Genomic DNA, 27,811 nt, shown 5'->3' with positions numbered 1-27,811 from the left:
AGAGCAAATAGAAAAGTTGTTTTTGAAATTGTTATTCTTACATTTCTCTTTCTGTATTGACGTATTGATCAGCCAGCTTTAGAGGTGATCGGCAGAGATCGGTTCGCCAAGATATTGAGCGGTGCCTTTCACGGCTTCTGACTGATGTGTAAATCATTAGTAAATGATTTGTTAACTGTAAACAAAGCCGTTAGCTCTCTCAGGCCCTCTCGCTCAATCTTTCTTTTTGAGTTCTCAGGCCTGAGGACAAAGTGAACCTCATGACCCTGTTTCCAGCCCGGAGGAGGCAACCCAGCCAGCGTGAGGATGGGATGGCCCTGACATCAATAAAGGAAACACTTATGGTTGGAGTCAGGATGATACAGCGTTTGGGATTTGTGGCGAGTTTGCGAGGCACAAGAATCTAGCTGGATCCCTCGCTGGTCGCCCTGTTGCTGCAGCAACCCCCTTTTGTTTAGCGCTCAGCAGATTCGGATCCTGGCGGTGGTTTCATGGGGATTTGTGGATTTGAGGGCGCTGGATGTAGAATGAGATACAAGAAATTATAAAGTGTTTGACTTTTGCTTGGAGGGAGTGTGTGTGTGTGTGTGTGTGTGTGTGTGTGTGTGTGTGTGTGTGTGTGTGTGTGTGTGTGTGTGTGTGTGTGTGTGTGTGTGTGTGTGTGTGTGTGTGTGTGTGTGTGTGTGTGTGTGTGTGTCCCTGCACACTTGTCAAGCAGTAGATCACTCTTTCCCTCCACTTGCTTTATCCCTCTCTCTCTCTTCACACACAATTTTTTCTACTCCACAAACACAGGGTTTCCTAGGGAGGCCAGAGCGGGGCTTGATTTACTGTACAGTGGAATTATGGGAAAGGCAAGCTTCCCAACACAAGGTGGCCGATGGGAGGGTTTGCCAGCCACCGTGTTGACGGTGGTGATGCTTTATGAGTCCTGCAGATGGAGATGATTTGTCATCTTCGAGGGGAAAGCTTTGACGTGCGCGGCGCTGATACGCACTGTCGCCTGCGTGGAGATCAAAACGCTGGACGCACGTCAGAAAAACCACCGAAGGCCAAATCCTCCAGTCGCACGGAGAAAGAGAAATAAAGAGAGAAGAGCATCTGTCAGCAGCGCGGCCCTGCGGACCGTGCTGTGGTTGACTGTGAGGTCCCGGTGACCTGGCCCTGCCGGCGTGCTGGGCCTCAGCGCTGGCTCTGGCCTTGACCAGCTGAGGGAACACGATACTTAAATCATTCATAATTAGCTCCTTCCCTTTGCTTAATAACACATGAAGATAAATGGGTTCCAAGATTTTTTTCCAAATGGAAATAGTTGGTTTGGAATTAAAAAGCTAGAAAATGTCCTACAAGTCCTGTATTGTAGTGGTTCAGTCTCTTTCTTGTTGGCAAACACTGGACGTCTGTCCTCAGCACCTTTTCCGTCTTCTCTGCCTCTCTGGATTTCAAACACTGACGTTTCTCCATGAAAATAAACGTTTATTTCTTTTTACTTAATCCTCACGTGATACATCATACACACAAACAGAGGGCCCCGTGGAGCCGCACAAACCTGACTACACTGTGATTTTCTTCATGGTGCTAAATCTCATTTACAGTGTTTACACAGGCGAGATGTCCACCTCTGTCACGAGTTCCTCTGCTCCTGGTCTTAAGACGAGCTGAGCTTCTCCAAGGCGCTGTGAAGGGTCTTCAGGTCTTCTCTCATCTGGCTCAGAGCGTTCTGGATTTTGCTGGGCTGATCCAGAACCTCCATGCTGCAGGTAAAGGGGTCGTAGCGGATTGCGAAGGGACGCTTGATGGCTGCAGAGTATCTCCTGTGGAGGAGAAGGAAGCGTGAGCGTTCATAGAGATAGCAGATACAGATGGTGACAAACATGAGGGAAAATACAGTCTGACTGAGGTGTTAGGTCACCAGAACAGCTTCAGCGCTCCTTGGCAAAGACTCGACATAACGTCATCTGCATCCATTAAGTCTCTCAACTCATTAAAGGCTCCCCTGTTGAGTTTTTGACCATTAGTAGTTTTATGGAGCAATGTTTTTATGAATGGGTCCCTGTGCATGTCCAAGAGCAAATGAGAGATGAGATATACATGCGGGTTTGACCTCAAGAAACACTGAACTTGTATTTATAAGAAAACCCCGTCGGAGAGCTCATTTTGTTTTTCCCTTTAATTGGTTGCCATTTAGAAAGTGTGTTATTAATTTTAATGGGAAATTGCTTTGTTAATAAATCACAAAACAAACCAGGTTCAGACACTGATGGACGTGGTTTAGAAAGTCAAATTTAATGAGTGGAAAGCTCTAAAGGCGAGTAAATGGACCTTTGATGCATAAACTCTCCCTGATGGTCAAGAGTGAGCAACTAAAAAAGCAGCTAAAAGATTTCTCTTTTTAATATCAGTAAATCATTTATTAGAAATTGTGTTTGGCATCAGGATTAAGTAATCAGGAGTTAATGATTCCAAACTTTTATGTGCAACATGAGGTGAAAACACGTTTTGCTGTATTTAAAAGTAGAGAGTTGTATTAATGCACTCATAGTAGAAAAATAAGTGAATACCTTAACTTGATCTTGGCGTCCTCGAAGCTCTCCGACACAAAGTAAACCGGCTGGTAGGTTTGGTCCTGATACGGCTGCACTGCTGTCTCCTCGGGGTTAAACGGCCTGTACTCGGGCTCATTGGACAGAGCGTACTGGAAGGACAAGTCAAAGTCTGTCAGGACACTGAGCAAGCAATGAACTTATGAGTGTGTGTGAGCGTGGAGAACACACTCACCACGAGCTCTCCATAAGACGACAGGAGTCCAGCACCGTAAGCTTTCACTGCGCCGTTCTGCTTGCAGAGGCCGAACTCCACCGTAAACCAATATAACTGCACAGGGAGAAGACAGAGAGGCAGATGAGCGTGCTGCACAATGCATGGGCCAACACAAGGTGCAGTCCTTTACTTTAACCACTAGATGGCAGTGAAGATCCATTCAAAAGAGAAAACTGTCTCAGATTGGAAAAGCTTCTCTCTCAATATTTGATGTGTAACTTTTGCAATTTTGTGATGTTTTTACCTTAAGGACAAACAAAACAAAGGTATTTATTCCTGATTATGTTCAAATTACACTTCAGGAGCTTTAAAAATTGTCCCATTTGAGGTTTGAAATCTTAATAAAAACCCACCGTTGACAGTTTCTCAATGTCTTCATCTGAAGCTCCAAGCGAGGCAAGTCCGATCTCCTGGAATTGTCCAAAAGAATTAATATTAAAGGTAATTCAGCTCGATTTCGCTCTGATTATGACAAATTAACGATCACATGGTGCAGCACAGCACGGTTACCTGTGAAAACTGGGCGAACTCTTTATCCGCCAGCATGGGAATATGGCCGAGCAGCTCGTGGCAGCAGTCTCTGTTGCAGCAGATCGAAAGGAGTCAATGCAGGAAAAGCAGCTGAACGCATAAACGACAAGTTCCATCAGAAAACGGTGACTCACGGCTCGGGGGAGTGCATGGGAGCAGACGAGTGACGGATGTACTGAGTGCACTGAAACACCCTGAAGGCCAAACTGCTGAGGAAGTCTCTGGCTGACAGCAGGCCGGCGACTGGACGCAGCTGGAAACCAGTTTTCTCTGAAACCAGCAGAAACACCGTCCAATGGAAGCACAGCCAGCACACAGGGACAGAAAGCATGTTCTACGGTACTTGTACTTTGAGTATTTGCAGTATATGCCACTTTATACTTTTTAAAGTCAATATACATGAATACATCAGAACTTTTCCCTCTCCCATCAATCACCTCACGACCTCTCAGATTCATCCTGCGGCCCTTTGGAGGGGCCCGACCCCTCGATTGGGGACCATTGGACTGAACTAGCTGACAGCTTTAACGGTGCACTGCTGCTCCAGCACTGAGGCATCAGTATTACACATATAGTGACTTATGAATGAATAATGACTTTTACATCTAGTGGAGTATTTTTACTGCTTTTTCCTTAATCCTGTTTTTTTTTAATCGAAAAGTCGTTTTCCTTTTTGCATCTCTGTTATCCTTTAGTGTCTGAATCTTCCCTTGATTTGACCTTTTTCATAATCTCTCATACATTTTATTTGTCGGTCTCTTTTAAACACATTTGCATCCATTTCCTGGAATTCTTCAGCCTTTGTCACCTTTCAGGAAGGCGGACACCTCTCTGAGCTGAGGGATGCGGTCCTCTCCGTAGCCGCAGTCTCTCTCCAGCTGCTGCAGGCCGTCCATGAACTGCCTGCAGGCCAGACTCGGGTAAATGCTCCTCAGCTGCCGGTAAACCTCCCTCCTTCAAACACAACGACAGCAGCACCTCATCACATCACTGCACTGTTCATCTTGCGCCTGCCTTCGTGACATGCGGGAGTGTGTGCTTCATCCTCACCATGTGGCCACTTCCTCTGCTGTGTACTCCACGGTGGGCAGCAGGTCCCCCCTGTGGCAAAGAGAAATGGCCTGTGAGAGAATATTTGAGTGATGCTGGAGGTAGATGAGCTTTTTTTTTTGTAAATATCTGACTCACTGTTTGTATCTGAAGGCAAGCTCAGAGATGAACGCTCGTCTTTTTCTGTATTCTGGATCGCTGTATCCCTGCAGAAGAAATGACCAGAAATCGGCTGCGTTTTCTCAGTGAATCTGAAAACAGACTAATACGATGTGAGACTCTGCAGTAGACATGTAGACCCTCACCGGGTGCTCCTGGTCCATGTCGGGATCAAATTTGGTTATTAACATGTTGCATCTGTCGAGGTCTTTTATCTGTCGGGGAAACCAGGGAACTGTGATGTCGAGGGGAGAAAGAAATAATTAGTGCTTTTGTAATTGGTTGCATGTTATTATCATACAGTGACGTTGGTTGATTTAATAAGGCCTGTGACATTTCACCTGGCGTCCCAATGCGAACGCCCCGCAGCAGAAATGTTAACAGGCCTGATGGAAAGTATAATAATAAGATCAGCTGGTTGCCTTTTTCCTCCGGTATGGAGCGAACGTCGTCAGCGACTCTCTTCAGGGAGTTGATGAAGACGTCCAGGTCCGAGCTGTGAACTTCACACTTCATGAAGAAGTCCAGGTCGGTGGTGCTGTTCTTCGACTTCCTCCCCGGTCGACTTTCGATGTGCAGAAGTTTTGCCTCAAACGTCTACGAAGGAAATAAGGAAGAGTCAAAAAGTATAAAGACAGAAAGACCAAAAAGAGACACTTAAAGGAAGCTTCCGCATCCCAAAATGCCGTTTAATTTATTCTTTGTCATAATGCTGCAGAAATTGGCCTATTTTGTATTGACTTCGCCTTGATCAAATAATAACGGACAGATATTTATTGGCTTGGATATTTGGAAGTTAAAGCCTTAAAAAGAAAATCCTTAAGACAAAATCTATGATCATGATTAAACCCAAGATCAAAGCCTCGAATTCATGAAAAGCTTTTTAGGGTTTGCTGTGATCTCTGTTCTGATCACAAACTCTCATTTCACTGCAAATTTTAGAACATAAATAAAACTCCAAATGAAGGATTTCTCTTACATTAAATATGACTATAGAATATGAATCATAAATAATCAGCCTGTTTGCATAACTGAGTACATTTACTCTTTACTTAAACTCTATTTTCAGGTACTTGTACTTTACTTGTGTTTCCATTTTCTGCTACAGCTCAGAGGAAATTTTGTCCTTTTTAACCAACCACATTTAATGAGCTGCTGTTCATATTAAAGATCACAAACTTTCATACAAAATGTGATTATAGTCTAAAATACTTGTCATAAACTACCTAAAAGTGGCGCCAGGCTGACCTACCGCTGCGACAGCTTTGTGGATTATTTGAGAAAATTAACAGGAAATTACAGTATTTTGATAATTAATAAGGTCCTTCAGCCAAAACTCTGAATATTTGGTGGTTCCAGCTTCTTAAATGTGAGAATTTGCTGCTTTTCCTTGTATTGCGTTACATTAAACTAACTCTTTGTTTTTTAGACGAGCTGCGTTTTTGATTATTTCCTGATGTGTTACAGACCAAAAAGAGAATAAAGCCTCATCTTAATCTATAATAACACTTAATTATTTATAGATTATGTTTTGTGTTACGTGCAAAGTAGCTGAAGTCATCAAATAAATGTAGAGGAGTAGAAACTGCAGTATTTCCCTGTGAAATGGAAGTATAAGGTAGTAGAAAACGGAAATACTAAAGTAAAGAAGCAGTACCTCAAAGTTGTATTTGAGTAATCGAACAGCAAGGTCCGATCATTTGCTGTATTCTCATAATATTTGCAGTATAAATACCTTGAGTCACATGCAGAACTTACAACAGGTATTTTTAGTCATATTTCTACTCACCTCGAATATTTTGCCCGTTTTGAAGAAGCCCGTGTTTTTCTCATTGCTGAGGGTGAACAGCACGTTCAGAGTGACCCTGCCGTCCTTCTCCTCGAACACGAAGCCGTCTCCGTACCTGGAGGGCCCCGGAGAGCCCGCGGAGCCGCTGCTGCGCTCCCGGCGCGCATCCTCGATCAGGCTCTGCTTCCTGCCGCTGAACGGCGCCGCCTGCGCCGCGCTGTCCGTCTTCATGTGCGGGGTGTTACCGGAGGCGAGCGCGCGTGTGTGTGTGCGTGTGTGTACCATCATCACCTCCAGACACAGGTTTAAATACCCTGCCATCACAGGGCTTTATGGAGATGAGTTGCGTAAGGACGGCACGTGCGTTTGGCTTTTTTGGGGCCTGTTTTGCGTCATGAAGTTATTATTATTGTTATTTCCTATTTATGGACAAAACGGTGCTGTTAGGAGGGGAAATGCATCAGGGATCGAAATTTTCTGAATCACAGAGGCAGTCAACCAAATCAGGTCGTTACTGGTTACATAAGACTGACCTGATCATATTCATAAAGAGGAAAAATGAGTTTCAGTGCGTTCACTGATGCCAAACAGGGACTTTTGTATTTGGGCTGACAGAGGCAACATTAGAGCTGTACAGGAGAAAGATTTTTCAGTGACACTGCAATCAGTTCCACCTTAACGGTGCATTTATGGACTGGGTTTTTTCAGAATTTTGCATATTGATCATGTCCTCGTCTTCAGGTACAGGCCAGTTCCTGCATACAGTTTTTAAGCGCTGACAGCTGCAGTCAGTTTGTCCTTTATTTCAAAGAACTTCATTATTTCTGCAGAAACCTGTTGCTTGAAAATCTGAAAATGGTCTTTTTAATTGAATCTAAATGTTCATTTTCCCCTCAGAACTCTCTGCAGCCTGGTTTTCACATAAATCACTCCAGTCATCCTCAGATATCTGCAGGCCTGATCCCGTCTCAGTTTCACATGTCGGCAAGATGGATTATATAATCAGTATTTCTCCAGTATTTAATAGTAAATGGATAAAACTCTTCTTCGCACCATATTTAGCATTAATAAGCAGTTTGTAAACGTTGAAAGAGAGAAGAGAAATATTTATTTGTGTCATTCAAACATATCATGCATGTACAAAACTTTTCTTTTAGCCGAGCAAAATGAAAGCTACCACAGATTATCTCTCAGTATACCTTTAGGTTCGAAATGCAAAGACAAAATCTGATTATTTCAGCGGCTTTGCATCATATTAGAGGCAAAGTTTGATGTGTACATATTGAGTTTTTGAAGACACTAAAGATACTGATTGACAAACCACTCTTATTTTGAAAAACGTGTCTCTTAATAACATTTATACTGTAATAATATTGACACATTCCTCATTATCCTACACGAGTAACAGGCTACACTTTATTCACTTCACTAAAATACTGATTGGACTACAGTAATATCGTCATTATTTGACTTGCATATTTGTTTAATAAATGAAAGCTCATTAGCACGCATGCTAAGCAGAAGCGCAGGTTGGCCGAGGAAATGAAGGGACTCTCGTGTGCAGTCACTCCAGTTTGCGCAGGGCTTCGCACAGTTTCCCCATTTCACCTGAAATAAGAGAGAAAACAAAATAAATTAGGGTAAAACGACACTAAACAACATTTTCTAAATGAGGCGCATGTCAATAAAACAGAAATAGCCTTGTTATGCCGTCCATGGCTGGTTGGATTGAACCCTCTGCAGACTGATGAAGCCTGACCCATGCAGTCACAAACCAAAAGCTGGCAACCACTGCTTTAAATAACAAGTAAAACCAATTTAAAGACAGAACATGAGACACATACTGTTGATGCTGTCGGCCAGGTTCCTGAGCTGCTGGGTGTTGTCCAGCACTTCAATACTCTGGGTGTAGGCGTTGTAGCGCACTGAGAAAGGCCTGGGGATGGTGGCTGCAAATTTCCTGCAGGGCAGACGGACCTGAATGTTAAATTTCCTGTATGTATATATTTATATGCAGGACAGCTTCAAACCAAATAAAAAGATTCTTGCCTGACTTTCTCTTTAGCATCTTCAAAGCTCTCAGCGACAAAGTAAACAGGCTGGTACTCTGTGATTGGATATTTCTGGAGGCTGGTCTTGTCGGGGTCAAAGGGCAGGAGCTTGGGTTTATCTGTCAAGGAGTACTGAAAGAACACAGTGTGAGAAAAGCATTTCAATTTTTCAGAGTGCCTCTATTCTCGTCATCGCCAACAGGAAGTGCAGCATGATTCAGGGCTGTGCTTGAGCGACTTGGCAGAGTGCACATCCTCTGCTGACAGCCGCTGATGTAACTTGTGACCTCCATAGCGAGCTGCTCATCCTCTCTCTGCCGCCACTTACCCACTGAACCACTTCACCTGCACCCCGCTGGGCAGGGAGGCCGACTCCCCCAGTGACACATTAAACCTGAATCTGAGTGGAACACTAACCCACTGCCAGTGAAACGAGGTGAGCGTTAAAACAACAGATGGGGGGTCAGCGGGAGGGAGGAAAGCACAAAAAGGAAACTACTCATCCTGCTTCCACAGGGGTCCGCGATGTACAGATTGTTTTCTTGCAGCTTATATGACTCAAATGCAGGTGTTGCCCCCCCCCCCCCCCCCTTACCTGCAGCTCTCCGAACGATGAAAGCAAGCCAGCTCCGTAAGCCCTGATCTCTGAGCCCTGCTTGCACAGGCCAAACTCCACAGTGAACCAGTACACCTGAGGACACACACAGGGCTCGTAAAGATGTGATCTGTACACCCAAACCAGGGCGAGAATCCAAAAACAAGGGGGGTTCATCAACAGGCGTCTTTGAAATCCAAAAACCCAATGAGCCTTGACGATTTAAAGGGCCAGTTCAGCTAAATCACAGAAAAAACAACATATTTCCTCACATATATCTATCTAGTTGCTCGTGCTGTCAGATTTCTGTGCCGCCGCTGCACAGCGGAGGCGAACGACATTTCATTCTGAAGTCTCTTTGGTTCAAAGATGGCAGAGTCTCAGAGACTTTAAAATCTGAGCCAGTAAAACCAAAACCATTTGCATGCTGGACACCATTAGGAGCAATTTATTTTTATTTGTTTTTGTTTGTTTGTTTTTGTAATTTGGAAAATTGGCTCTTTAAGCCACCCAGAAATGCTGAATCTAGTGATCTGTTCAGCATACTTCAGAAACCTCAAACTCACACATACAGGTCAGTGCATGCAAAGTTATGTACAACACACACACACACACACACACACACACACACACACACACACACACACACACACACACACACACACACACAGAGTCTGCTCTATATGATGCTTTTATCCTGATTCTGCTTGATGCATTTGTTTGCTTGTTGCAGCGCTTATGTCCGTTTGACATGTTTATCCGTATGTTTTACAAGTTTAGAAGCACCAGAATTAAAACCTGTCTCTGGCTGAGTACTTCATACAATAGTACTGCTTCTCATGTACTCACAGTGGCAAGTTTCTCAATGTACTCATCTGGGGCACCAAGGGAGGCAAGACCGATTTCCTGCGTGGAACAGAATCAAAGCATACAGATTAGATCACAGAAAGTTACAGAATCGCATGTGTTACATGGATTTTATGTTAAGATTACACCTTATAAGTATTACAGCAGTACCAAAAATGAGTAGAGAATATATCTAATTTAAAATAGGAATAAGTCATATATATAGTATATACAGTATGTACTGTGGACAATGAATGTGCCAAACCACTAGTGCAGTGTAGTAAATATACATGAGATGCATGATAGATACTGTATGTTTATTATGTAGAATTAATAGATTAAATTCAATATAATTATAATACTAACTAATTGGCTTAGAGCTTCATTTAGTTTTGTATTGTTGTCATTTACCTGTGAAAACTGGGCAAAACTAGGGTCAGCAAACAGAGGAACGTGTCCCAGGAGCTCATGGCAGATATCCCTGCATGACAAATGAGAAATACTCTTTAACATCTCACAAATTATGGATTTTTCCTTCTTTTTTCAACAGAGTTTCAACACTCACGGCTCAGGTGTGTACGTGGGCTTGGAGCCGTGACGAATGTACTGCGTGGAATGAAAGACTCGGAAGGCGAGGCCAGCCAGGAAGTCCCGGGACGAGAGGAGGCCGGCCACCGGGCGAAGCCGGAAGCCTGTGCAGGCTGCAGGGAAAGGACGGAGAGATGAAAGAGGCGAGTGTTTGGATGTGTTGAATAAGAGCAGTTAGTGAGGGAGGGAGGGAGGGAGGGAGGGAGGGGGAATAGGAAGTAGGGCGTTTGAACAGGTCCTGCCTCCCACATTCACGCCAGAGGTTTCCAGTATGAAATGAATGAGGGGATGTTTCATGTACTGTATGATGGCAGAACTGGAAGAGGACATTAAAATAATAATAATTTTGTATTTTTATACTATATCAAAATCTATTATTGTTATTGTTATGTTCACCCATTTCAACATTTAAAATAATGAGTATTAGGATCAAATTTTTACCCCATTGTAGTAAAGCACAGCCTGTCTGTGCATAAGCTAGTTGCCGTTAGCAGGAACACTTAGCGGTTTGTCTCCTGTTATTAAGCTACTGCGTCATGTAGTTATGATAAATAACAAATTAAATTGCGAAAATAATATCTAATTTTTTTTTATTACAGATAACAACTAAAGAGGAGTCAGTAAGCAACTGTAGTTTTAGCTTTAGCTTAGGCTAGCTAGCGGCTATCTCAGCAACTAGCTTTAACTTGATAAGCTAGTTTTCTTGCTTTGAGTTAGCTGTCCAGCTGGCTGTCAGGGCACAAAGTGCAGATTAAACGGCTAACATTAGAGTGCAGTTACTTCGACTCTGCTAATTTAAGATAGCTGCCTTTAGCAGGAATAGTTAGCTGTTTCTGTGTATCAAAAATAGCCCTTGCTTCATTTAGTTATGAGGAATAACAAGCTAGATTATGAAGTACAATTTTTGATTTACAGACAGCTAGGAAAAAATCTATAAGAATGTGTACTTTAAGCTTCAGCTAAGGCTAGTAGCTAACTCATGAAAATTAGCCTTAAATATGGACGTAGGATTTATGAGCAGGCATCGTGGCAGAACACTGGTGCACTGAAGCACATTTCAACTGCGGACTTGATCTACGTGACATAGATCATCCGCGGACCTCAGGGTCGATAACACGATCCGACTTACACTGCAGGAAGCGGGAGACGTCCTCCAGCTGTGGGATGTTGTCCGACCTGTAGCCGCAGTATTTCTCCAGCAGGGGGAAGACCCGGTTGTGTTCGCGGCAGGCGTGAGTCGGGTACAGGGTCTTCAGCTCCGTGAACACCTTGCCCCACGTGGCCCTTTCCGCCTCCGTGTACTCCACTCGAGGGATGGTTTGTCCACTGGGACGAAGACGTGAGGTTACTGTTTAGTTTGTGTTTTGGGCTGTTTTGGATGATAGACTGCATGAGCACATCACTCCATTATCTGTCACAATCGTAGTATTACACAGATATGTGTAATGCATTTGATGGGGTCTGGCAATCTTTGTCGTGCCAGTGAATAATACTTCTCAATTATTACACACACAAAGACCAAGGCCCTTTAAATCCACCATTAACTGCGTGTAATTTTGTCTGTATTTGTTTAATGATAATTTTCACCCAGAAGAATCACCCATAAGAAAATAAATTTTTTTAGGATTAATTACTGTCTGTAGTTGTAGGCAATGTCAGCAAACTCCTTCCTGCGGACTCTGTACACTGGATCTGTGAAGCCCTGAAAACACACACACACGCAAAAAGGAAAGCCATGTTAGATCTCATGATCGCAGCCCAGCCACTCGCAGCTAAATCAAAGAGTGGAAATCCTCTGCTGAGGCTAAACCCTGTGGCCTTTGACAGCGTTATGCACTCCGTCTCTAATAAGAGCACGCAAATACATATTCAAATGAAGCCTTTGTAGAGTGTTTTTCAGCTTATGATGAATACATTTCGCTTTAATGGCGGTGGCAAAAGGGAGCAATTATCTATAATTATAGGGGCTCAATTAAAGCAATGACATCAATTTGTGTGTCTAGGTAGTTTCCATTAGAATAGACGGCAGAGTGCAGCCTGTCATCTCCATCCATCCGTCCATCCCCGTCTTTCATAAGACGTGTGGGCGTGAGTGGACACGTATTCACACCAACACACACACACACATGCAGAGGCAGGATGTGGCACACAGACAGCGATGGGTGAGTCAGTCCTTACCGGGTGATCAGCATCCAGCTCAGAACCATAACTGAGGATCTGGTTGGCAAAGCGGTCCAAGTCCTGGATGTCATTGGGGAACCACGGCACTGGAGAATAAAAGCAGTTATCAAACACCGATAATTAATGTTTTTGTTTCACATGTGCATATTCAGATCAAATCAATGAAGTATTCAGTCCACAAACACAAATGTCGAAGTTCAGGACATTTTTTTTATGTAGCATAAGTTTGTAAATGAACATTTTGATTAAATGTCAGATACTACCTGCAAGAAAAAAGTCAAGTTTACTCAACTTTATTAAATAATCTTACTTCAAACTGACCAGCTCGGTAAAGTTGATCTGATGCAACAGATTTGATGAATGAGAGAGTTTCCCTGACGCCACACTGTCTGAGAAGTCTTACAAAGAAAGAGAGTGACGAGTGGCTCGAGCAGGCACTGATCTTCATCATGATTATTTTATGCAAAATAATTGAAGTTTGGTGTTGAGGATGTGCTACCTTCGTATGTTTTATGTTATTGTAATCTGGGTTTTGGACAGTTTCAAGTTAATCGACAATGAAAACTGTTAAAAATAACTGTTTGCTGCAGCCTGAATATTGTGATTCTTGACTGATACAAATGAGCACAGTGCAAACTGGTATTGATGTGGTTATTGTAGATTTGGCTGTAGGATTTCTGTTCAGTGCCGTGGCATTTTGACACTCAGCAGAACACCAATCAAGAGTCATTCTGCTTGTTCATACAGATTTATGACTCTCAAAAACACTGGGGCCCAATCATTAATCTACATTTGTGCAGTGTGGTCCAGCCTGAGGCCCCCAGGAAGACAGTAGGTCCCTGCCAGGCTCCTCTATAAACAGGCCGTCTCCAAAACAGGCCATAAATATCCCCTCGTCCACTTGACCCTGACCAGCAGCCCGCAGCGTCTACGCCGAAGTCAAAGGAGGATCCATGGTGGCCCTGTCTGTCTTTGGCTGCCGTGACCTTGGCATGTTCTCCTGCCCTGTGTTAGTCTGGGACCAGGACACAGAGCTCCTCTGTTCCCGCCAAGCCTGTTGGTCCTCAGTAGCTAAACTAATGTCATTCTGGAAACAACTAATAAAGGGGTCGAGATGTAGCCGATGGGCCATCAGTCTCATCGGCGACGCTGGCTGTCCATTACCCAGTCTGGCTGGGGGGTCATGAAGCGCCACCCAACAGCCAGCACTGGGCTCAGATGATAAATGGACCATTTCAGCTTTACTTTTCCTCCAGCGCCACAATGACTTTTGTAGTTTTCACTGAAATATACTGATAAACACTGTTTGCCATGAAATTGGGAACACATTCATGTTCCCCTCAGGATGAACTGCAATACCGTCACGGGGTCCCTTCAGCCTCAGCCGTACCTCCTGTTTAATGCCACACAAATGTTAGCATGCTAAAACAATATAAGTTGTAATGGAGAACATGGTAAACAAATACCTGCTGAACGTCATTGTGAGCCTGTTAGCATGCCGATGCTAGCATGGCTGTCTGCTCTAGCTTATATAAAGATATAAATTGGTGACCTTATGAATCAAAATTAACCAAACCTGTAGCCAAGGATTGAAGTTCAGGAACAATTTGCAAGAAAATAATGAAATGTGTTTGTATTTAATTTAATTTAATTTTGTGGAGAGAGTTTTGCTTGATCTTCGCTCACCTTTGCCCGCTGATACAAACTCTACAACTCTTATCCTCAGCCTTATCACAAAGAGATAAGCAGTCAACAACACGATCGACATTTCGGCATTTCTTCTGTTCGAAAACACAGACGTTCTCTCGTGTGGAACATGTCATTTGTGCACATTTCTGTGTTCATCATGCTGAGGATTCATGCTTATCTTGCTCACTGCACATCCTCTCGCTGCAGTCACTCTAACCTGTGTCCTTCTCTTTGTTGCGTGATAGCTCATGCACGTGGCCGCTGATTTGTGTGCGCAGGCCGTCGATGACCTCGTCCAGGGCCTGGGAGCTGGTGGAGTCCACGCTGATGAAGAACTCGTACTGTTCTTTGTTCATCCGTGACGGACGGGACTCGATGTGCGTCAGGTTGATGCCCTTCTCCTGCAGTTGACAGAAACAAATCAAAAGAGGAGATCTGGGTGAGACCTGAGTTGAGTTGTTGTCTATTAAATTTGTTGGTCTACTCATATGTTTTTGTGATTTCTTGCAAACTAATAAATAAATGCTAAATACATGCTTGTAGATAAACATCTCTGTGATGAATGAGTCTGAATGTTTTTGCTTCAGCAGGCTGCAGCACTGTCTTTGTTCCACCACTAGAGGGCGTTGCATTGTCATTAAACTGATGGCTTTTTAGTCCACCGTGACCTCGGGTCAGAGCTGCCTCGCACTTTCTCTCTGGACTTGCATAATAAAGGCATTCAGAGCATATTGTGGTGGTTTTGTGAAAAAACACTGAATAAATCATCCTGCACAGCCAACAAACGGGCTCTTCTCATTCTGCAGCATGCACGCTCTCTCTCCTCTGTTGTGCTGTTGTCCTCCGTTTGTGAGGCCTGTCCTCCATCCAGGTGGTGAGAGGAGGCGGCGTGGCTCAGGTCCGTCTCATGGCCGACACCTGAAGCTGCTCCTCCTGGATTCATTCTCTTCACTTCTGTTTTACAAAACACATTTTGTCATCTGGTTTTCTGTTGTGAATCTATTCTGGACACATGACATCTGCTGCATGTTGGTCCATTCTGGGAGGAGGGTCCGTCCTCTGATGCACTTCCTGAGGTTTCTTTTCTTTCAAGTCAAAGACAGAGGGTGTTGTATTCTGCACAGATCGTAAAGCCCCGTGAGGCAAACTGTCATTTGTGATATTGTATACTTAAAACTAACTTGACAAGACCCCTGGGATGTTTCCAAATGTGTCTGGCCATGATTCACGAGTCCTTATTAATGACCACAATGCAGAGAGTTTCCAGCTAGTGCTGGAGAGCGTGACTATCTTTAAGTGGTAATTACCATGAAAATATGTTTTTGTTTGTGTAATTTTGGGGAGGAAGAGGGAGTGTGATGTTCTCTGTCTTCTATAGGCCAAGGAGAGAGGAGGGCGTGCAGGGCCTCCCGGTTTCTCCCATCTGGATCCCATTCTACATCTAACAGCTTCTCTTGGGGGCCACGTGGTCCTGCACCCCCCAGGAATGACTGCAGGACCGACCACAGACTGAGTCCAGGTTGGCATTTCAGAGAAAAATGTCTCGCTTTTTTATGTGTCATTATCTGCTCACTGTCAGCAGATTTACTGTAGCTTTATAATAATTTAAAATAAGGAAAAAATCACTGATGTCCGACCAAAATTCTCAATTATTCCACTTCATTCCCCATAATGCAAGAATATGGTGTATAAAACCGTTTATATGGCCTACACCAGGTATTTTATGCTTTGTTTTCAACTAAAACCCATTAACCATCCTTGATTTCCCCTTTAAAGCTATGCCACTTACAAATAATTAAATATTCAATATTAAGCTGTTTTATCAGTTTTGGAACCACCTCATAAAAAAGCTCAATATCAGTGTTTCTGTGCACAGAGAAGTGTTTCACCACGTGTGCTGTCGGTGACCTGGTTCAGCTTAACATAGCCAACCCTAAATCCTGCACCCGGCCGGACGCAGGGGTCGCTCTGTCAGATTTCTGTACCCCCCCGAGCCGTCCCTCCACTGCGAGGCCGGTGACATTACGCCTCCTGTTGCACAGGCTGAGGTGCGAGGTCAAGGTCGGCCCGTGGCTCTGGAGCGTCACATGATAACCGCACCGCTGTGTCACATGCGCTTCGGTACCAGGCGGATAAACAGAGCGGCGAGTTTCATTCAACTCTCTGAAGTGTGGAGATTAGAATTTCACAAGATGAAAATGAGCATGTGATCGATGCCGCTCAGCTAAACATCAGCACACGGCTCAGCACGGCAGTTGTTTCCAATTAATCAGAGAAAACAGGAAAAGCAGGATTCTTCAAAGCTGTGTTTTATGGGGAGTCAGCACATGTTACACGGCAGTCGGGGAGCGAGGGGTGTGTTGATGGTATGGGGTCATTTGACCGGCTTTATAAAAAAGCTGCAGCAGGAGGGGAGGATGGAGGTGGAGCAGGGGGAGGATCGGGAAAGTGCAAGCTCATAGGTTCAAAGAGGATCCTGATGTTTACTGCAGCATTTCCAGAGCGGCATTTGGCACATATCTGGTATTGAACAGTCAACCCACCCACAACTCCACCCCCACACACAGAGAACAAATCAACCAAAAAATCTTTTTCTTGAACTTCTTTTGTCTTGGGGTGTCGTGCATTTGTGAACTGCTAAATGTCTGGGGGGCGTGCTCTGTGTTTTACCCGCAGGAAGAGCAAACTTGAACCTTGATTCGACGTCTGTGTTGAAAATTAAACAATGGAGGCGCTGCCAGTCAGTGTTGACTTCGAGCCTGCGTGCAGTCACGTACACACGGACAGTAAATCGATAACAGAGAATTAAAAGGAGAGCGCGTGTTGATCGATGGCGTTGTTGTTGTGGCAAGCCTTCAGATCCTTAGTTCAAGTTTGCAAAAAGGTGAACCTCGCTCCATCCTCGCTTATGAGCGACTGAGCCTTCCTTTCAGACCCAATCATGTTACCAATGAGCCTGTTTACCTGTGGAATGATCCAAACAGGTGTTTTTAGAGCGTTCCACATCTTTCCCAGCCTTTGAAATGTGTTGCTGCATGAAATTCAGAATAAGCATTTACAAAAATCAATGAAGCTGATGAGCTCAGACATTAAAAATATTGTCTTTGTGCTGTTTTCAGTCGAGTTTATGTCAAAAAAAGGACCAGCAAGTTATCAAATTCTGTTTTATTTATGTTTTACACAGCATCACAACTTTTTTAGAATTGGGGTTGCAGGAGGAAGAGGGGGCCAAATGAAAGACACTGTTGCGGTGCATCATGGGAAATGTGGGATCCAGTCAGAATACCTTGGTCTCTGCTGCTTTGATTTGGATCATTCTTTTTAATATCTGTCTCTTGTGAGTCCCCCAGCTTGTTGCTGTAGTGTCTCTTTAACTGTTATAATCGACTCATTTTAATTACTTAAAAAATACAGTTTGACTCTGTAACGATGTATCAGTTTAGAAGCTGATCATATATTTTGATCTAATAAAGTAACTAATATCTGTTTTGAATTAAAAAAAATACTTTCTATGAACTATAACTAAATTACTATTAGAGATTTAGTGGAGTAGGAAAATAAAATAAAGTCTAGATATTTCTGAACTGGCGGTACTTAACTGCATGTTTTCAGTTATTTTAGTTATTTTCCACCTCTGAAAACTGCAAGTGAGCAGTGACTTGTTTTTTCATTTTTTAAGCTGTCCAGTGTTTGACCATTTAATCATTATAGAAAGGCCGGAGGAGGAGGTGGGTCAGTGGATCAGAGAGCCCGCTGTCATGTTTGCACAGAAGTCATACACAAACATCTGAGATAAGCTGCGTTTGTTTAGTTTCCTCCTTCACGGGGCCAGAAAAGTTCACATTATGAACAACCAGCAGATGATCAGAATTCACTTTCCTCTGCCTAAAAACTGCTGGAATGACAAGTTAAATGATCAGGAGGATCTTGTAATACTGTAATGTGTTTACATGTAAAGACTTTAACAGCTCATGTCGCTTGTTTTGTTTAATGTTAATCAGTAACTTGTTGAACTTGAATTCAGTTCATCATCTGCTCATCGTGTCTGTTTGGATCATCGTTACAAAGGAATAAGAGTTTGGGAAATATGCTTATCTGCTTCGTTGTGAGACTTAGATGAGAAGACTGATACCACTCTCGTCTGTCCATTCAGAAGCCAGCAGCCTGTTAGCTTAGCTTAGCTTAGCTTAGCTTAGCATAAAGACTGGTAGCAGCTGTTTGACTGTCCAAAGGTAACAAAACCTGCAGACCAGCATTGCGAAAGCTCTCTGATTGGCACGTTGTTACATGTTTACATGTTAATAACACATTACACAGATTATGAGGATTTTTTTTTCTGATCCTGTTTCCTGTCTTTATGCTAAGCTAAGCTAACTGGCTGCCCACTGTAGCTTCACCCTAACAGATGGACAAAGAGTGGCTTCCATCCCCTCCACTGACTCTCAGCAAAACGGTGAATAAGTGTATTTCTCAGAATTTAAACATTCAGCAAACCTACTCGCTCTGTTACGATCAGGAAACGGGTCATTTGAGGATTCCTCTGACTCAAGTGCATTTCAAACTTGTCATTCAAAACAACAGAGACATTTTTTGTTGTGGTTAGACGCACAGACCATTTTAGCCACTTCAAGTAAACTCAGGAAAATGTCTTTTTACCACAGTTAGTTTTCCTCCGAGCAGACTAAACCACTCCAGTGGTAAATGAACATCCCTGCGTCCTCTGTAGAGCTGAACAATGTGCGAAAACAATTACAATGCCATAATTTGGACAGATACTGCGATAATAACCGTAATTGTAGTGGGAATGGTATTTCTTGCATTTCATTTTCATTTGATAAAATATATACAAACATGATGATGATGTGATTTTTGCTGGAGTCTGTACCAAACTAGCATGTTCTCTTATGTCTGTAGCACCACAATGCTTCATGTGCAAAGGTACGGTGTGACACATTTCACCTTTAGCAGAAAAACTACTGCGATTTGGACATTGCTGTGGTCATATTGCGATTTCACTAATATTTGATTTACTTGTTCAGCCCTGATCCTCTGGTTGCTGTTTAACCGCAGGGCCAAACAGTCACAGTTAGGACACCTGCAGCCATTCAGATGTCCTGATGTGTTCGTGGCCTTGCAGCTTATTTCATGGTCTGAGAGAAAGAACTGATCTTCCAATGAGCCAAATATGTGTCCATGTGTAAATCTTCCCCTGATCGCTTGAAGATCAGGAGAAGAATTAGGGCACCTGGTCAAGGGTGAAGGGGTCAGGCCTGTATGTCAGCAAATTTACCTCAAAGAGCCGCAGAGCCTTGGCCAAAGCGCCGACCTCCTCTTTCAGGGAGAAGATGCAGGAGAGCACTTCCGACTTTACGCTGGTCTCCTCCTCCAGGTAGCTGGAGCCCCTTCTCCTCTGCTGAGAAAGACACCCGTGAGGGAACAACACGACGCTTCAATGTGGAGACATGCACGACATTTTTAGCATTAGCAGGCTAATGCTACTGTTACTGCAGGAGTTGGTGAAAGCACAATAAATGCAGCCATTTTTACAGTTGATCTTGATCTCTTTATGATCTGTTCAGTCAAACACGTTTTCAACACTAAATCTAGCAGCTGAGTGGGCTGCAAAGCTTTCAAAAGTCAGCAGGATGCGTAAATGCTTCTTTATTCGTTCGTTTAAGCTCAGCCATAGAAAAGAGAAAGCACATGAAATCTATTTGACAGCCTGGACATTCCACATTTAAGGCGTCTGATCTTAAAGGTCAAAGCCTTCACACCTTTAACCTTTTGACCTCTACAGCAGTAGTTCTGATGTGACCACATGCTGCACACATGTGAGGGTTTTCAACAGACATAAACATATCCAAAATTTCCTCCGACGCTGCAGAATATCATACAGATGTGGAAACTCCTGCCCGGTCCAGATAGTTATTCATTAACATTTCAGCCAGCGTGACGCTTCATCACAGTCTCTAAATGTTATATTTAAGAACTTGTTAATGATTTTCTTGACTGTAAAGGATTTTTTCATCTGTTAATGCTGCTGCAACTAATGATTCATTTCACAAGTGATTAATCTGCAGATTATTCATTTTTGACTTTAAAATAATGAAAACCGCCCTTCATTATTTCCCACAACAAAGTCTTCAGATTGCTTGTTTTGTCAAATCAAGAGCCCAAAACAGAAGATATTTAATTTATCTTTGACGTAAGACAAAGAAATAGGAAACAGAAATAAGACAGTGGACTTATGTATTTTTGCTTGAAAAATTACTTGATTGATTAATCAATCAACAGTTCCAGACTATTTATTTGGTGATCAGCTTTTGTAAACGTAGCTGCAAAGATATTACTTTGATCCAGACTGCCCAAATACCTCTATTTCTTTTTTCAAAGGTCAAGCCATATTGTATTATGAGCGCATATTGTCCATTTTCAGTAACATCAGCTGTTTTTTTTTTTTGTTTTTTTTTGCCCTCTATTCAAATCACTGGGGCAACTTTGCAGTTCACTCCTTTGTCTGCAGTCAAACCTGGAATATTCCAGCAATGACTGACTCTTTCACTGTTGTTGCATTAAAAACAGACAGATTTGAAGTAGCAGATGGGGAAACTATAAAAATAAATTGCTTTTAAATGACCATAACATGTCAAAAGAACACAAATAAGTTCATGACTTTGTTCCTGGACATAAAACAGGACCTTTAAAGTTCTATATTTACCCCTGTCTCTGGGTCCCCTGTCTCTGCCTCTGGCCCGTAGTTTCCATTGACTCTCTTGTACGCTGCGTCCATCCTGTCGCTCTTCAGGTGAATAACCGACGTGTGCTGATGCTGAGCTGTGCAAGAGTTTGCGCGAGCGGCTCCTGTCTATAAAACCTCTGCTTCAGACGGCGGGCCACGTGACACCACACCCCCTTCTGCATCGGTATGTCACGGGTAGGTTGTTGTGAAACACAATTACAATGGCACATCTGGTTCTTGTTGTGCACCGCTGGGCTGAGGGTGCCCCCGGGTATGTTAGACAGGCTTTCATGGTTTTATCCATGTCCGCTGCGCCAAGATGCCCGTCTGTGTTTGTGCAACCTCACTGACCTGACAACAGGTAGAAGTTACCTAAACCGACACAAAACACGTCTTTATTCGTTTAATCTGTTAGTTGCTTTAAACGCATTTGCAACTGACGCGTCATGCCCATTCGGGGGCGGGGGGGTTCGTGCCTCAACAGATTTTTTATATCAGATTTTTAATATTTTAATTGAATTTTATATCTTTTCATATTACGATCATATTATATCATGACTCAAACATATTCTTGTAATTATGACATGGATCAAATCACAAAGACTTACAACCGTCCTTCTGTATGGTATTGGATTCTTCCAAAATTTACGGGAAGAAACCTTCATCAACTCACGCGTGAGTTGACGTCGTCGTGTCCATAATATACGTAGACGCCTCATTACGTGCTGGAGCGTAATCTAGCGTCGCCGCCATATTGGGTGGGTCTCCGCTAGCACCAGAGCCAACCGAAGTCAACGTAAAGAGCGCAACAATGCCCCTATTTTATTTATTTATTTTATTTTATTTAGCTTCCCAGCCCCAGTTACAAGCTTAACAGGGTAGTGTAAGACGCTGGAATGACCAAAGAAAGAAAGAAGGAAAAAATGTACTGAGCCGTTATATATAGGAGCTTTGTATGTATGTATGTGTTAAAATCAGTGTATATCACAAACATCGGCAGTTTCAGTCCAGGCTATTATGGAATCTTTGTCATCCTAAAGTTGTGAACAGTAGTTTAAATTTAGACACGCCAGGCCAGACGGTGTGTGTGTGTGTGTGTGTGTGTGTGTGTGTGTGTGTGTGTGTGTGTGTGTGTGTGTATTACAAATCGCGTCCCGTATTAGTTCAATACGGGACGCAACATTTAATTGTCAATTAAAGGACGATTCCGTATTTTACGGGACGGGTGGCAACCCTACCTGTAATTGACCTTGAACAGCCAATTATGTGGAGAGATTGCTGCCCCATACAAAATAAAACAAATATACAACAGAAATATGTCAGCTAAGACGCGACATTAATGATCCGTTAATGTCAGGAAGCACCCAACAAGCCATAGCTTCGATGAGCCATAGACGAACGCAGTTCGATTCACCTGATCTAATAAGCAATTGATGAAGCACTGAAAAAACACTTTAAAAACCTTCTCATGGTCAATTCTTTAAGCCGAATTACTCAGCAGAGCCTACTGATTACTTTCCCATATCGAAACACGCGGACCGACGCAGATTTTGGAGAAAAAGCGAGATAACTTTAAATTTGTGGATTTTTGACTGGGGTTCGGCGAGCCCCGCAGCGTCCCGTTTGAGTCCTCATTTCGGGACGAAAGCGACTGCCATACTGTCAAAAACAGTTATATTTCTCCGTAGATTTTACAAAAGGATCATAAACTATCGCTGAGTTTAAGGCATGTTATTCAAATGTGTACTTTTTGCATAGTGAGTCTTACCTGGCCACAGTTTCATGCAAACGATGTCCTCGTGCGCCTGAGGTGAACGGCAGAGTCCCGTGATCTTGCTGGGCAGGTGGAGGTCTGCTATCCTGCACGTTCACATACAACCAGATTGACTGTCCGTGTGCATGTGTGAAAGAAGATTCATCGACCGGTATCGAGGAACACTTTTAGGTCAAATTTCAGGTTTCTGCGTGAGCTCAGAGCGGGACACAGTGGAACTACACTGTTAAAAGGGATTTGGGCTTTTAGTCAGAAGGACTATTGCTGTCAAGCTGAGAGAACTCTGCCCATTACAACAAAGTAAGAAGAGCTCAACAACTTCAACTTGAAAAAAGCGCGGAAACTCATTAAAACCCTTGATAATCCATTCAGGCAGCCCTATATCTGTAAATATCACAGAAAAAACAAAATAATTGTGTTGTCACTGAAAGGTAGTTCAAAAGTTTACTTATACTGTAAATAAGAAATGGAATAGATAATGTAACGAGGTTATAAGATTTTAATTTAGAACACAATATTTTTAATTAACAATTTAAATCTAACACAGAACGTAATCAAACAGAAAAAAACAACAACAGCACCTGTCAATCATTTTTTGTCAATCCCGTTTTCTGCAGGATTGTTCTAAACATGAGTGAAGCATGACAAAAGGTAAACACACAAAATATTAAGCATTCCGACTCAACGTGCTGTTTCCCCCGCTGCTTCTCTGACGTCACCAGCTCTCTCGCTCCTCTCAACCATTCGGTGAATTGAAAGTTTATTTCAACCAATCCAGAGTTAGTAATTGTTGCCGAAACATTAAAAAGGTGATCCAAGAAGGTTTTTGTCGAGTTTTATTTTGTTTTTGATGCATTTGAAGAAGTTTTTTTAAAAATGCTAAAATTACTGTTTTTTTGAATGGAGTCTGGTGGCTTTGGCGACAGCGCTACAACAGCTGTTTCTGCTTAAGCAAAACAGATCTTACTCATCAACAAAGAAGTATCTCTGTATGGATTCTTTCCATAATAATGTCAGACACTTATTTGTAGGGTAGCACGGTTGGACAAGTGGTCACACTTGTCGCCTCAGCTAGAAGACCCCCGGAATCCCGCTGTGGGCGCTGGTGGCGTGTCCTCCACCACGCCTTCGGTGCCTGCTGCTCGAGGAAAGAAGGGGGCCTTTCTGTGTGGAGTTTGCATGAACCTAAGGTTTCCTCCTTAAATAACTCCCACTAAAAACATGCAAGAAGATCACCAAAGGAAGGAGAACCGAATCACCGAAGGAGAACTGGTCCCCGGGCGCCGGCGTCGGCTGGCGGCTGGCAGCTGGCAGCCCACCGCTCCTGGTCTGCCGCGGAGGATCGACAGACCGAGGATGGGATAAATGCGGAGAAAATAATTTCACGGGAAGCATGCACTGTTAAAAAAAAAAAAAAAAAAAAAAAGATTAGGTGACCCGACTTAACTATGTCGTCATCTTGTTGCTTTGACTGAGTTAATTTGAGTCAACTTATAGTGTCAAGTTTTTTACACTTCAAAACATGAGTTCATGCAACATACAGTCTGTTGACTCAACTTCCTGTATCAAGAAAGTTGAACTTAAAAATATTGAGATAACTTTAAGAGATGTTGGTTGAATTTATTTTTTCAAGTTCCTACAACTGTGAATCAAGTTGGCTCAACATGGAATACATAATTGATACAACTTCCGATTTGTTGACTCAACTTTCTGTATCAAGTGATGTGGACTGGAAAACATTACTTAAGAGAACTAAAAAAGATGTTGGTTGAACTTATTTTATCAAGTTAGGGCAACATTATTATTTTTTCTCATGCTTTATTTGCCAAGTTATTTGAGTTTACAGAAATTGCTAGATTTCAAAATTTTAAGCAAAATAATATCTACAAAGAAGCTCCATGAGAATTAGACAAACTAAATATTAACACAAGAAAAAATAGCTGAACAGACAATTCAATAAGGACCTTTATTTAACCCCCAACAAGTCCAACTTCAACCAGCCTTGCTTCAAAATAAGTGTCAATGGATGTCGAGACATCAAAAAAGACCTTCCTTGGGACATATTAAAAAAATAGCCGTTACACCCTCTAACACACTTTTGCTCACAAACTGAAATTACACTGTCCCACACATAAATAATAATAATAATAATAATATAATACATAAAAAGAAGAGCCTTCCTTTGGGGAAAAACAATAACTCTCCGAGTTCAACAGAGTCCTTTCTGAGTGAATGTTCAGAGTTGCTGCAGTAAATTGCAAAGATTCATAAAAACAAACAAAAAAACGTATCTGAGAAACTTGCTCAAAATGTTGAAAATGAAAACATTCAAACATTACTGAAATGTCCACTCTCTTGACGATTTCTCTATAACATCACATGGATTAGTGTTCCTCCAAACAGAGCAATAGAAATAAGTCAGAAAATGAAAACAAGGTGGACATATAATGGACAATTAGTGTGCGTTGGTTCGGCGAGGAGAAACACTTGCAGGACCACCTCATTGAGGGGCAGTTGCCCCAAACAGCACAGCCTACACTGAAGTGAAGTAACCCTGTACAGAAGAAAGAAAGAAAGAAAGAAAGAAAGAAAGAAAGAAAGAAAGAAAGAAAGAAAGAAAGAAAGATATACAACCATTATCAGCACAAAACACACTAAGTTCAGTTTCCTTACTGTATATGTGTATTTTTAGATGTGCAAAATAGTGTGCATCACCACAAGTCTCTGAAAAATTGCACAGTTCACAATTTAAAGCTTCCAGATTTGAATGTATCCTAACATGAAATAAACACGACTTTATTATAAAGTGGACACACTTGGCCATGTCACTCATCTGAATGGTAAGTGATTACATTGTAAAAACAGAAGCCACATGGCACAGCACTGACAAGACAGCGAGAAAAGAGCTTCTCATGAGTGATGTGTGTACCGTTACATTTTGTATCCATGGCAACGCACAGCGGTGGCAGCCATAGACATAATATACGTAGACGCCTCATTACGTGCTGGAGCGTAATCCAGCATCGCCGACATATTGGGTGGGTCTCCGCTAGCACCAGAGCCAACCAAAGTCAACGTAAAGAGAGCAACTATGCCCCTATTTTATTTATTTATTTTATTTTATTTAGCTTCCCAGCCCCAGTTGCAAGCTTAACAGGCCAGTGTAAGACGCTGGAATGACCTGGAATTTTAAAGCTTACTTTTCCAGGCCTTAAAAAAAAAAGAAAGAAGGGAAAAATGTACTGAGCAGGTATATATGGGAGCTTTGTATGTATGTATGTATGTATGTATGTAAATGTGTTCAAATCAGAGTATATCGCAAACATCAGCAGTTTCAGTTCAGGCTATTGTGGAATCTTTGTCATCCTAATGCTGTGAACAGTTGTTTAAATTTAGACATGTCAGGCCAGAAGGTGTGTGTGTTTGTGTACGTGTGTGTGTTTGAAAGCAGCAGTGGACTGTGGGCCGACACACATGATGAGTTGGCCAAAAAGAAAAAAACCTTCCTCGTTTCGACAGTTTGTTTTGGTGAAGTTTTATTCCAACACAACTGAGTAAAAAAACTGACTCAAAGTTTAATAAGCATGTCAACAGGTTATGTGAGATGTCTTGTTTTTGTGTGTGTGTTGTGTGTGTGTGCACGCATGCATGTGCCTGTGCCTAAACAAAAATATAGAAATTCTTGTGTTATTGGTGTGTACTGAAGGGTCATGATTTTGTGTGTGTGTGTGAGTGAGAGAGAGAGAGAGAGAGAGAGAGAGAGAGAGAGAGAGAGAGAGAGAGAGAGAGAGAGAGTGAAATAAATTCAAATGATCAAAATATTATATTTATATATATATTAATATTATATTAAAATATAAAATTAATTTATACATTTATTAATATGCCATACCATATGTCTGTATTCTGCTCTTTAACAAAGTATTTCAGCGTTAAGCACGTGTTTTTAATGTGTGACAGCGTCCTGAGTCATAACTACATCTCTGCCATTTGTAACAAACCAAACCGTGTGAAAATCGGGTAAAAAGTTATGATTATAGTAGTTGGACATACACCTTCCTCCGTAGAAATAAATGCACTGGGGGCGCATGGGAGACCCATCCAAGATGGCGGCCGCGCTGGACGTCAGTTCCAATAGGAAGCGTCAGTCAATGAGGTGTCTACGTATATTATGTCTATGGCGGTAGCTGCCAGCTGGAGATCAGACCCGGGTTTTTTTGGTCAATAGGAAAGGAGCTATATGCCGATCGTTAGCGGGTCGACTAGCATTAAAAAACCCGCATCGACCCGCTTATTTCATTGGGGAAGCGGCTCATGGTTACCGGGCTGACACGTTTTTTTTTTTTATTTAAACGCGGTCGACCCGCTTTCAAACGGCATAGGGCTCCTTTCCCACTGGCCAAAAACCCACACGCAGCCGGTGGGCCGTTCACCCCCACTGCTGCGCGTTGCCATGGATACAGAGTGTAACTGCACACCTGAAAACAATCACCTATCACTACGTGTTTATACAGCACCTAACTCTACATAAAAAAATATCCACACACTACGGCGGTGGTCAGTGTTTTTCCACTCCTCTTCCTGATGGAACATAAGTTGCTCTGTTATTTCGCTGCCTTGTCAATCCTGTGCCAGGTTGTTTGAGCGCGAGCAAAGCCTCTTGTACAAGTCGCAACGTCACGTATATTAGCGAGTTGATCCAGGTATAATATTCCCACAATTGACACATTTTTCCGTAATAATAAAGACAAGTCCCGCACTGTTTCACTCCTACAAGAGTACACTGTTGGTGGCGAATACTTGTTACAGTCGAAAATGAGGCTCAACCCTACATTAACTTGCTGTTTCACTCTGGCGGCGCTAGCTAGCTAGCGCTACATGCTAAAGTATTTCCGAAAAAGAATGAACATGAAATATTCATCACAGGTTTAATATCTTGACGGATCATTTGAGATGGAGAGACATTAGACGACCAATGCACATTACCAACAGATGAACA

At 42.6% G+C, this 27,811-nt stretch overlaps 2 protein-coding genes across 2 annotated transcripts; both read right to left on the bottom strand.

Moving 5' to 3' along the window:
* Positions 1–1,458: 1,458 nt before the first annotated feature.
* th2 (tyrosine hydroxylase 2) lies at positions 1,459–6,626 on the bottom strand. The gene is made up of 12 exons (XM_070992034.1): positions 6,350–6,626; positions 4,983–5,157; positions 4,707–4,795; positions 4,540–4,607; positions 4,402–4,452; positions 4,160–4,305; positions 3,486–3,621; positions 3,331–3,400; positions 3,174–3,230; positions 2,779–2,874; positions 2,562–2,695; positions 1,459–1,814 (listed from the first exon to the last, which is right to left on the bottom strand). Exons 1-12 carry the CDS (start codon positions 6,578–6,580, stop codon positions 1,649–1,651), a joined length of 1,419 nt encoding a protein of 472 aa, XP_070848135.1. The 5' UTR covers positions 6,581–6,626; the 3' UTR covers positions 1,459–1,648.
* Positions 6,627–7,730: 1,104 nt separating this feature from the next.
* Positions 7,731–21,114, bottom strand: pah (phenylalanine hydroxylase). The gene is made up of 13 exons (XM_070992035.1): positions 21,018–21,114; positions 19,590–19,712; positions 14,517–14,700; positions 12,608–12,696; positions 12,064–12,131; positions 11,559–11,755; positions 10,407–10,542; positions 10,253–10,322; positions 9,845–9,901; positions 8,996–9,091; positions 8,399–8,532; positions 8,194–8,309; positions 7,731–7,957 (listed from the first exon to the last, which is right to left on the bottom strand). The coding sequence occupies exons 1-13, from the start codon at positions 21,087–21,089 to the stop codon at positions 7,914–7,916; spliced, it is 1,386 nt and encodes a 461-aa protein (XP_070848136.1). The 5' UTR covers positions 21,090–21,114; the 3' UTR covers positions 7,731–7,913.
* Between the last annotated feature and the right edge of the window lie 6,697 nt (positions 21,115–27,811).

This window comes from Chaetodon trifascialis, chromosome 22 (assembly GCF_039877785.1).
Source record: "Chaetodon trifascialis isolate fChaTrf1 chromosome 22, fChaTrf1.hap1, whole genome shotgun sequence".
NCBI lineage: Eukaryota > Metazoa > Chordata > Actinopteri > Chaetodontiformes > Chaetodontidae > Chaetodon > Chaetodon trifascialis.
Note: the sequence above shows the minus strand (reverse complement) of the source record. Positions and strands in the feature narration are given on the sequence as shown.